The sequence below is a fragment of the Mobula birostris genome, chromosome 11 (assembly GCF_030028105.1).
Source record: "Mobula birostris isolate sMobBir1 chromosome 11, sMobBir1.hap1, whole genome shotgun sequence".
In the NCBI taxonomy this organism is placed as follows: domain Eukaryota; kingdom Metazoa; phylum Chordata; class Chondrichthyes; order Myliobatiformes; family Myliobatidae; genus Mobula; species Mobula birostris.
In genome coordinates, this window is record NC_092380.1 from 14,212,446 (window position 1) to 14,224,704 (window position 12,259).

Below are 12,259 nucleotides of genomic sequence, written 5' to 3' on the forward strand. Positions count from 1 at the left end.
CTTGATGGGCCAAAGGACCTCATCCTGTGCTGCATGACTCTATGAGGAGAAACACCTGAAACTGCTGTCCTTTGGTGGAACCCGTGGAAATATATTTGAAACTTTGAGATTTTTTTAAATGTATTTAATCATATAATGTGACAAAATGGAATCTGTATAATCCCAGAGTGCTTTGCTATATGCTAAGTGTGTACGTGGCAGGAGGCATGTAATGTTCTGATCATTGTTTATTGCGTAACTAAGGGAAGGTCAGTGCATTGCGTGGCTTCGCATACTGCAGCTGCTGTGGAGGAGCTGATTTCCAGAACAGGTAACAGCCAAAGGATAGCCTGAAAGCTTGTATAAAATAATGACCTTTGTAAGCTGTAAAACAGAAGCCACTAGCTATCCATTGAGGAGTGGAGGTGGCCTTTTTCTTGCAGGTAATAAAAACGCTTTTGAACAGATTCACTCTATGTCTTTTTCATTCTTTGTTATAATACCTAGTGAAAATTACCCAGCAAACCTGCTGTGTTACCAGATGTCATGAACATACATGAATGGGACCATTCATTTCAATGGCATCGGGCTGTATAATTCATACTGTGATCCTTGTGCTTGGGTTCAGCAGACAACATTACCATAGAGTCAATGAATCATACAGCATGGAAATCTGCCCCAACTAGCCCATGCTGACCAGTGGGCACCCTTCTGGATTAACCCACCACCCAGTCCTATGTCCATAACCCTCTATGCCTAAGCAATTCAAGGGCTCACTTAAAAACTCGAATGCTATTGACCCAGCTTCAACTTTCAGGCAGTGTGTTCCAGGTACTCACCATTTGCTGGGTGAAGGAAAGACCCCTTCATATTCCCTCTAAATCTCTTCCCCCTTACACTAAATCCATGACCTCTAGTTTTATCTACCTATAATATGAGGAAATGTTTTCTGACGTCTATCCTATCTTCTTCCTCAAGGCTTTATAGATGTCAGTCATGTCTCGTATTAACCTACCCTACTCCAGGGAAGTAAGACCTAGCTTCTCCAGTATCTTCTCATAACTTAACAACTCCATTCCAGGCAGCATCCTAGTCAATTTCCTCCGTACTTTCTCTAGTGCCTTCACATCCGTCCTATACTCTGGCAATCAGACCTACATGCAATACTCTGGCTAAGGTCTGATCAAGGCTTTAGAAAGTCGGAGCTTAACTTCACTACTTCTGTATCCAGTGACTAATGAATGCCAGTATCCTATATGCCTTCCTTACCATGTTGTCCAGGGTCTGTGAACTTAAACTCTGGGGTCCCTCTATTCCTCAATACCTGCCATTCATGGTGTATGCCCTAGCTTCATTACTACTCCCAAAATGCATCATCTGACATCTGTCTGGATTAAACTTCATCTGCCATTTTTCAGCCTACTTCACCGACATATTGCCAACACTTTGCAGCCCACTGCCAATAACCCTACCGATCTTTGTCACTTGTAACATTACTGATCATGCCTCCCACATCCAAGTTATTCACATATATTGTAAACAGCAAGGGCACCAGCACCAATCCATGTCGGTCAGAGGCATCCAGTGGACAACCACCCACCAGCATCTTCCATCTCCTGTTGCTAAGCAACTTTAGATCCAGTTTGCCAACTTGCCTTGGATTCTATGGGCCTAATCTTTTGAGCTAGTCTCACGTGTGGAAACTTCTTACTGAAGTCCATGTAAAAGCATTGACTGTCCTGCCTCATCAATATACTTTGTTAGTTCTTCAGAGAATTCAGTCAAGTTGGTCAGACTGATATGTCCTTGACAAAGCCATGTTGGTTATCTCCGATTGTCAGCGATCCCCCACTGACACTGCCTCAATATGACCAGTTACATTTTCCAAGATAAGGTCCAGTAATGCTCCTTCCTCATTGGTCTAGCTACACTGTATCAAAAAGCACTCTTGGATACATATCAAAAATTCTACCCCCTCTGAGCCTTTAAATCTGAGTTAATAATTGGGAAATTAAAATCCCCCAGTACGATAACCCTATTTTTATTGCATCTCTTTGCTATTTGCCCACATAATCGGTTCATCGACTTTGAGAATCTGTAATACACCCCCAGCAAAGAGATGGCATTCTTTGTTTCTAATCTCTACCCATATGGCCTTGTTTAAGGAGCCTTCTAGGATAACCTTCCTCAAGGCTGTAATAATATAATCTTTAACCAACAGTGCAAAACCTTCTCCCCCATCACTACCTTCTACCTTGTCTGAAAATTCTGGACAATGGACTACAGTAAGTTGTCAGTCCTGCCCATCCTTTAACCGTGTCTTAGCGATGGCAATAATATTGTAGACCCCTGTGTTAATTATAATTTTGACTTCATCAACTTTTCTTGTTAAGATCCTTATATTCAAATCAATGCAATTTAGTTTTAAATCACTTGACGTGCACTTTCTCGTTTGCTCTGCTTACTGGACTTCCTAGTTCATTTCTAGGTGACTGTATTTTTTAACGTTTATTTATGGAATGTGGGTGTCGCCAGCTAAGCCAGCATTTATTGCCCATCCCTATCACTCCGTCTGAACAACTATTCAGAGCCTCTAGCCACTGCCAACTCAGTTTAAACTCTCCCCAACAGCGCGAGCAAATCTCCCAGCAAGGATGTTGGTCTCACTCTGGTTACCCTGATGATCCAAGAACCTAAAACCTATTTACCAGCATTATTCCTTCAGCCACCTTTCATCTGACATATCTATCTATCTATTCCGGTACTCACCAGTATGTAGCCAAGAAGCAGCCCAGAGATTTGAAGTCCTGCTCTTAGAATAGCTGCCTAGCTGCCTAAATTCGTTTTGTCCCTGCTCCTACCTGTCACTGATACCTATTTGTATTGCATCCTGCAGCTGGCTACCCAACAACATTTTCCTCTGTAACTCAAGAATGCTAGCATTTGGTTTGGCAACCCCTGTGTGGTTTGTTTAATTGCAGATAAATCCTTATGCACAAATACAGACCAGCAACGGAGACTGACAACAACTGAGTATTTAATCAGTCTGGAAGGCTACACGAACTACATTCAGACTATCTAGCCGAACACTAATCTCCTTTTGCACCAGTCTGAAAGACAGTGTATTAAGGCAGGGGACCCCAACCTTTTTTGCACCGTGGACCGGTTTAATATTGACAATATTCTTGCGGACCGGCTGACCTGGGGGGAGGGGTGTTCAAGTAGGGTTAAACTCATCTCAACATGTCTTTTACAGTTAGGGTTGCCAACTTTTTCACTCCCAAATAAGGGACAAAAGTAGCAGTCAAATACGGGACAGTGTTTACCCCGAGAAAGACTACCCTGACCATGAAGCCTTGCGTGGGCACCTGCGTGCGCATGCGTGACGTGCGCATATGTGATGTGTGCATGCGCATACGTGTTTTATTTCCACACCAGTTTTGACTTAATCTTCCCGACTACACTGTACATCCATTATTTCTACTTTATATAGGCTGTGTGTTTATCATATCATTCCTGCTTTTACTATATTACTGTTATTTTAGGTTTTATGTGTTATTTGGTATGATTTGGTAGGTTATTTTTTGGGTCTGGGAATGCTCAAAAATTTTTCCCATATAAATTAATTGTAATTGCTTCTTCGCTTTACTCCATTTCGGCACAAAAGGTTTCATAGGAACGCTCTACCTTAGCGGGGGAAATACGGGACAAGGGTTGTCCCGTATGGGACAAACCAATTTAGCCCAATGTATGGGATGTCCCGGCTAATACAGGACAGTTGGCAACCCTATGTTCAAGTTCAACAGTGCGTGACAGGGAATGAGGAAAGGTGCAGCTGACTCATATCGTTTTCTCGCGGCCCGGTAGCACACGCTTTGCGGCCCGGTGGTTGAGGACCGCTACATTAAGGATCAAGTACACTGCTGTGGGAACAGTATGATTACCCACACTCCAGGACAAATCTGAGCGAGAGGTTTGGTTCAATTGTCAGACTTTGCCATGGAGGTTCTGCATTTAAGTTACATTCTGGTCATTTCAATAAAAAAGTCTACATAGTACTGACACTATACTGAGGGAGTGCTGCACTGTCAGAACCATGGTCTTTTGGATGAGGCTTTAAACAGAGAGAAAATTTAAACCAGGGGTTCCCAACCCTTGGTTAATGGTAGGGATCCATGGCATAAAAGAAGGCTGGGATCTCCCAAATTAAACTTCGAAAGCCCTTTAAATATGTGTCCTCTCAGATAGATAACTTTAAAAATACAAAACATTAACAGGCCCTTCAGGCCCAATGAGTCCATGCTGCTCAACTATACCCATGTGTCTTTATTACATGGGAGGAAACCGAGGCACTGGTGGAAACCCATGGGGTCACGGGGAGAATGTACAAACTCCTTACAGACAGTGGTGGGAATTGGCCCTGGGTCGCTGGCACTGTAATAGCATCATGCTAACTACTACACTACCCTGCCACCCCAACGATCTCATGCATTACTTTGAGAGTACAGCAAGGTCTCTCTTCTGCTCAAGTTCATAGTCATCCCAGAACAACATCACTAAAACCAACATTGCATCATCGCTGTTTCTGGGATTGGGCTGTCACTTGCCCCAGGCCACAGACTACATTTCACAAATAGATTATTGGCTGTAAAGTAATGATCAGCCCCAGGCTACATCAGGATCCCGGACCTGAGAACCGTTCTTAATCCGGAAATGTGGCAATGAACCAAGTTCCCACACGGCAGAAATTGCCCGCAAAGGTAGTTTTTACCAGAGGAATAAATATGTTCAGGAGAAGCAATTTAAATCTCATTTAAATCAAATATAGCATCTTGGGCTAATAACGATATTGTTTTTAAAAGATTTCACTGCAGACGAGTTGAGGACACTGCTGCTGGCAAGCCTCTGAATAGGATTCACAAAATGGACGTCAACATGTTAACTACAATGCATTCTTCTTGAGATCCATCAGGCAGAATTCCAGTTATTGTCAAGGACAGTTGCCTGTAGCCCCACAGCATCCGGAAAATCTATCCCACCAGTCTCCCAAACTTGTGTATTCAGGTTGGGTGTTTGTAAGGTGGGGGGGGGGGGTGTCGTGGCGATTACAGCAGCGATAGAAAAGAACAGCTTCTCTTTACTCACATCATACTGCTGTGGGATGTTCTTGCAAGGTGGCAGAGGACGGATGGCAACCCACTTCTTGCGCTCGTTCGACATAACCAGCATCACCCGGCGCTCTTTAGTCCACCTGCACAAAAAGAAGAGTAGCGTCACTCTTCAGGAAGAGGCAACGATTCTGAGGGGGGTATGGAAGAGGTCTGGTGGAATGGTTCCAGTAATAGGGATTACATTCAGAAGGATGGATTGGAGAAGCTGGAGAATTCCCGTTAGAGCTGAGAGGCAAGAACACTGGAGTCTACTCCAGCCTGCAATGCAATCATGGTTCATCTATGGCTCACTTTCAATATCTCCATATCCTTTAATACATTTGTTGAACAAAATGCTATTGTCATAAACTTGACATTACGCTGATTGCCTCTCTCTTCGTAAAAACAAATAGAACATTTTAAGCTATGAAAAGTTGTAAGACTAGAAAACCATAAGACATACAAGCAGAATTAGGCTATTCGGCCCATTGAATCTGCTCCACCATTCCATCATGACTGATTTACTATCCCTCTCAATCCCATTCTCCTGCTTTCTCTCCCCAACCTTTGATACCCTTACTAATCAAGAACCTATCAACCTTCACTTTAAATATACCCAATGATTTGGCCTCCAGAGCCGCATGTGGCAATGAATTCCACACGTTCACCACCCTCTTGCTAAAGAAATTCCTTCTCATTTCTTAAGAATAGATTCTGCAGACGCTGGAAATCCAGCGCAACACACACAAAATGCTGAAGGAACTCAGCAGGTCAAATAGCATCCTTAGAAAAGAAGTCAACATTTCGGGCCAAGACCTTTCTTCAGAATGGGGGAAGATGCCAGAATAGAAAGGTGGGTGGAGGGAAAGGAGGCTAGCTAGAGGATGATAGGTGAAGCCTAGGGGGTAGGAAAGATAAAGGGCTGGAGAGGAAGGAATCTGATAGGAAAGGCGAGTGATACATGGAGAAAGGGAAGGAGGAGGGGCACCATGGAGATGTGATAGGCAGATGAGAAGAGGTAAGTGGCCAGAGTGGGTAATAGAAGACCCGGGGGGGGGGGGGGGCGGGAGGAAAAAAAGTACGGGAAGGAGAAATCAATGTTCATGTCATCAGGATGGAGGCTGCCTAGATGGTGTGGAATGTGTTGCTCCTCCAGCCCTTTACCTTTCCCAGCCAGCTGGCTTCACCTAACACCTTTTTTTCATTTTTTTCTCCAGTCCTGCCAAAGGGTCTCAAAACGTTGACTGTACATTTCATCCATTGATGCTGCCTGGCCTGCTGAGTTCCTCCTATATTTTGTGTGTGTCGCTTTGATTTGCAGCATCTGCAGATTTTCTTTCGTTTGCGACTGGATTCACCCAACACCTTCTAGCTAATCCTCTCCCCCCCTACCACCCCACCCCCAGGCTTTTTATTATGGCATCTTCTCCATTTCCTTCCAGTCCTGAAGAAGGATCTCAGCTTTAAATGTCAGCAGTTTCTTCATTTCGATAGATGATACCTGACCTGCTGAGTTCCTCCAGCATTTTGTGGGTGTTCTCCCTCATCCCCGTTCTAAAGGAGCATTCTTCTACTCTGACGTTGTGCTTTCTGGTCCTAGTCTCCCCCTCCATAGGAAACATACTTTCCACGTCCACTCTATCTAAGCGTTTCAATATTCAATAGGTTTATCTGATATGATAATAAAGGTAAAAACTTCCCAGTAATGTAGAGGCAACATCCAAGTATAATTTATTTAATGTAATGGGCAGAGATAATGAGCTTCAGATTACGCTGTCAAAAACAAAGTGCTAGAGGAACTCAGGGTCAGGCAGCATCCGAGGAGGGAAAAGGACCACCGATGTTACAGTTCAAGATCCTTCAAGCCCAAGTTCATCAGATGCTCTGTGATCTGCTGAGTTGCTCCAGCAGTTTCATTTCTTAGCTCCAGGTTCCAGCATCTGTAGTTTCTCCATATCACACTGCCTGATAGTGATTGGTCGTCCACCGCATCCGACGATGACAGTTAGATTTGTGTAGTCCTGTTGTGCGTTCATAGGTGGCTGCTGGGTCCAAGTTATGAGCGACGTAGACGTCCACAATAAGGACCTGAAAACTGAGCTGGATTTTGGAGTGGAGCTGCTGCTATTGCTTTCCTTCTTTGTCGGGCAGCGACTAGTACTGCTCGGCGGTCTCCTCCAGGCAGTTGTTAATGGTTCTAACCAAGGCCCACCAGCCACCTTACACATTCTCTTCCAGCAGTTTTGGTACAAGCCCAGCGTGTGCAATGTTAGATTTCACACAGTCTTTGAACCTTATACAGGGCCTGGCTCGATTTCCTTTGCCCAGTGAAAGCTCAGCGTACAGCAGCCACTTGGGAATTCGGGAATCCTTCATGCATATGACATGCACAGTCCTCTGAAACTGTGCTTTTACAATCATGACCTCAACACCCGGGTCTCTGCCCTGTCAAGGACCTCCAGTTTTGTGACTCTGTCTGGCTGACGAATCGACCTCAGACTATGCATATGGAATGCCTCTAGCATTTTGAGGTGCCTTCTGTATACAGTCCAGGTTTCACACCCATACAGGAGACTGCTGAGGACAACAGCTTCGTAAACGTTTAGTTTTGTGGACAGGCAGATGTTGTACTAGTTGAAACACACAATCGCAGTCGACCAAGGCTCTGGCTGGCCTTGCAAATCCTGGCACTGATTCACCTGTCTTGTGAGCCATCACTATAAATGGCACTGCCGAGATACTTGAATTCTTCCACCGTTCTCAGCCTTGTTCCCTCAGCATTGACAGAGGGGTTGGTAGCAGCTGATCCAAGAGCAAGTTGAAATAGGATTTTCATCTTGCTTAGGCTGACGGTGAGCCCAAAAAGACACAAAGCTTTGGCAAATTTGTTGAAAGTTAGGTCAGACTCAGTGTGAGCCTTCAGAGCAATCATCGGCATAGAGGGCTTTAACAATGAGTTCCTTTGACTATTTTTGTTCCGGTATTCAGACGATGCAGGTCAAAGGGTGATCTGTCAAATCTGTACTACAAGTAGACACCACATTCAAGGTCTTTGCTGTTCCACCTGTTCTTCACATATGTGCTGAACCACACAATCACAGGGACCAGCACACACCCTTGCTTCACTCCGTTTGAAATATTGAATGTTTCTGCGGTTGTCACCGTTTGAGAGGACTTGGCCAGTCATGTCATCATGAAAAAGGCGGATGAGGTTGACGAATTTGAATGGGCATTAATTACTCATAAAATGTGGTCTGATCTTCATCTAAGTCACAATAATAGACAAACACAATCTGCCTAAGCTAATAACACACAAACAATTGAACACATTGCTTAATCATTCACAGTCCAGGCTGGAAAAAGTATGCCAACCCTTGTATTTAATAACTCCTTTAGCAGTATAACCTCCACCAAATGTTTCCTGGAGCTGCTGACCAGACTTGCACAACGGCACAGAGGGATTTTAGACCACTCCTCCATATAAAACTGTTTCAGTTCATCAACATTTCTGGGATGCTCTGCATGAACAGCCCTCTTCAGACCATGCCACAGCATCTCAATTGGGTTAAGGTCTGGACTCTGACTTAGCCATTCCAAAACACGGATTTCCTTCTTTTTAAACCATTCTGCTGTTGATTTACTCCTGTGTTTTGGGTCATTGTCTTGTGCATCATCCAACTTCTATCAGGCTTCAGGCGACAGACCACTACCCTGACATTCTCCTGTAAAGTGCCTTGATACAATTTTGAATTCATTGTTCCCTCAATGATTGCAAGTGTCCAGGTCCTGAGGCAGCAAAACAGCCCCAAAACATGATGCTCCTTCCACAATGCTTCACAGTTGGGATGAGGTTTTGGCATTGGTATGCAGTGCCCTTTTCCCTCCAAACATTGCGGTGTGCATTTCTGCTAAAAAGTTCAACTTTTGTCTCATCTGTCTACAGAACATCATTCCAGAAGCGCTGTGGAACATCCCAGTGGTCTTTAGCAAATTTGAGACATGCTGCAATGTTTTTTTTTGTTCTGGTATTCAGACGATGCAGGTCAAAGGGTGATCTGTCAAATCTATACTACAGGTAGACACCACATTCAAGGTCTTTGCTGTTCCACCTGTTCTTCACATATGTGCTGAACCACACGATCACAGGGACCAGCACACACCCTTGCTTCACTCCCTTTGAAATATTGAATGTTTCCTCTGCGGTGTCCTTCTATGAACACCATCCTTCTTCAGTGTTTTTCTTATAGTGGACACATGAACAGAAACTCTTGCAAGTTCCAGAGATTTCTGCAGGTCTTTTGCTGTTACCCTTGGGTTCCTTTTCATCTCCTTCAGCATTCATTGATTGGAACACATGACTTCAAAATTACCCCAGAAGTTCACATACTTTTTTTGAACCTAGACTGATTGTCTAAATGGTGTACTCAGTATTAACGAGAAGAAGTACAATTGTTTGTGCATTATTAGCTTAGGGAGATTGTATTTGTCTATTACTGCGACTTAGACGATGGAGATCAGAGTAATTAATGCAGAAAACCAAGTAACTGCAAGGGGTTCACAAACTTTTTTTATTGCAACTGTATTTTGAAAATAAATGAACCTCTGAACCTTTGCTTTAATAACATCCATTGGTCGTTGATGTAAATGATTGCGGCAGGTAAAGCTAATTTTTAATCAATTGAATAATATGCAACCTTAATGTCCAACGAACTAGAGGGTGGCTGGAGTCAGGATACTGCTACATTAGCATCTTTGACAAAGGGGTGAATATGAAAGGCTGCAAAGAGGGAGAGAGGGAGAGTGAGAGAGAGAGAGAACAAGAACAGAAAGGTGAAAAGAAAGAAAAGGTAGAGAGTGAGAAAAAGAGAGAAGAAATCAAGGGCAGGGAGGCCAGGTTTGAAATAAAAAGGGAGTGAAAGAAAGAAATGAGGCCCTAAAGAAAAAGTAGTATAGCATTAGTGGAAGCAAGAGGGACACAGAACATGCAGGAAATGTAAAGCCAGTTAAGAAAAGAGACCGTGAATAACACACTGCAAACAAGATACTTGGATGCTTTAGTTCCAATCAGAAACTCCCACCCCGACTGTATCAACACTTGGCACAGTGCCTAGCCCCAGCTTCTCTGATTTTATGCATCACATTCTTGGCCTGCCCACTGCTATCCTTACCCATGACGTATTTTGGCACTGCAGTACTTGAGGCTCTTGTCTGGTTCAACCACCTGCCCATTCCTCCAGCACTGGCCGCAGACAAATTTCATCTTCATGCCCAGCGAGTTTGTCTTTCCAGCTTTGGATGTCACCTCAACCAAGCAGAACACAGAACCAAGCGGTCAGCAATCAAATTAAAGCCTAGTAGGGTCAGCAGATACCAATCTCAAAACCATAGAGTGCAAGCAAATCTCAGTTTGTCTCAGTGCAGATGAGTCAGTGGGTGGTAGTGAAAGAGGCACAAAAATTGGCCTGTTTCTTTGGGAGATGGGGGTGGCTGAGTGTGGGAGGGTGACAGGCAAGCAGCTCTCTTCCCCTTTGCTTTTTTCATGTTGGACTCCATCCCTACTTCTTTTCATCTGATGCTGAATACCTCAACTACAGCTTTGTTCAATCTGTCACATAGATTTAAATACTCTCTCGGCTGGACTTCCTCATCCTCCAGAAACCCGAGATCATCCAAAGGTCTGTGATCATGTAACCTGCAGTGTCTCATCCATTCATTAGCTCAATGCTTGTTGACCACCACTGGCTTCCTGCTAAGCAATGCTCTCCTCATGTACAAACCCCTCTAAGGACTTGTATATCCCTCATCTTCAGTCCTATTTCTGGTTACGGTCAGCCTTGAATTTAAATACTTCACTTTTGGAAATTGCGCCAAATCATTTGCAGAGGGAAAGTTGGAGGGAATTCCAGAGCCACATTATTGTTGAGATCTATAGTGTGGAGTAGGCCCTTCTGGCCCTTTGAGCCATGCTGCCCAGCAATCTCTCAATTTAATCCTAGCCTAATCACGGGACAATTTACAATGACCAATTAACCTACCAACCAGTATGTCTTTGGGCTGTGGGAGGAAACCGGAGCACCCGGAGGAAACCCACACGGTCACGAGGAGAACGTACAAACTCCTTACAGGCAGGTGCGGGAATTGAACCTGGGTCACCTGTACTGTAAAGCGATATGCTAACCACTATGCAGCACTCTTTCCTCCTTTAAGGTGAAAAGGACAGCTTCTGGTTATTAACCCCAATAAATTTTTTGTGACTCATCATCAAACTCTGATTGAGAAAGCTCCCGAGAAGCAACTGGGTTGTTTGCCGTGTCATGCATATGCAAGTTATCACTGAATGTAATATTTCACTGGCATGTTTTGAGAATAGTCAGATCCACAATATTCCAATAGTGCACTCTTGTGCTTCTCCATTATCATTAGGGGTGTCGCCAACTGCCCGGGCTCCAACCTCTGGAATTCCCTCTTTCTCTTCCTTCCCCAACCCCTCCACCTACAGGAGATTCATTAAATCCAACCTATCCTGATTTCTTACTAGATGCCCAGTGTCAAACTTTATTTAATACCAATACGAAGCGTCTTGATGACACTTAGCAGTGTTAAAGGCACTCTATAAAAGAAGTAGCAGTTGTGATTATAAACATGTAGTCTGCCCCTCGTCCTTTCCACTGGCTGCAATATACCTGCATTTTGTTTGCACCAGCTTCCACACTCTGCCAATACTTTGTAGACTCCTGGACAATCTCATCATGTGTGATCCCTGCAAGATGAATGAGGATTACAGAATCACTACGATTGCACGCGTAATCAGGTTTATATTACTCACATGTCGTGAAATTTGTTTTGTGACAGCAGTACAGTTGCAAGACATCCTAAAACACTGAGTGTGCATCTTTAAGATCCAGTACCTCGTTCCTGAGGGGTATATGAGAAGAGGGTATGTCTCAAATGGTGAGGGTCCTAAATGATAGGGTAGTTAAGAAAGCTTATGGGGTGGTAGCTTTCATAAGTCAAGGGATAGAGTTTAAGAGTCGCGATGTAATGATGCAGCTCTATAAAACTCTGGTTAGGCCACACTTGGAGTACTGTGTCCAGTTCTGGTCGCCTCACTATAGGAAGGATGTGGAAGC

The 12,259-nt window shown here is 44.0% G+C and overlaps 1 protein-coding gene across 1 annotated transcript in view; it reads right to left on the bottom strand.

Annotated features, from left to right (window-relative positions):
- zc3h7bb (zinc finger CCCH-type containing 7Bb) overlaps positions 1–12,259 on the bottom strand; it is a 107,006-nt gene that overhangs the window by 21,424 nt on the left and 73,323 nt on the right. The window contains exons 17-19 of the mRNA XM_072271716.1: positions 11,813–11,889; positions 10,298–10,431; positions 5,125–5,230 (exon numbers count right to left, since the gene is read on the bottom strand). Coding sequence (XP_072127817.1) covers positions 5,125–5,230; positions 10,298–10,431; positions 11,813–11,889 — 317 coding nt within the window. The remainder of the gene's footprint in view (positions 1–5,124; positions 5,231–10,297; positions 10,432–11,812; positions 11,890–12,259) is intronic.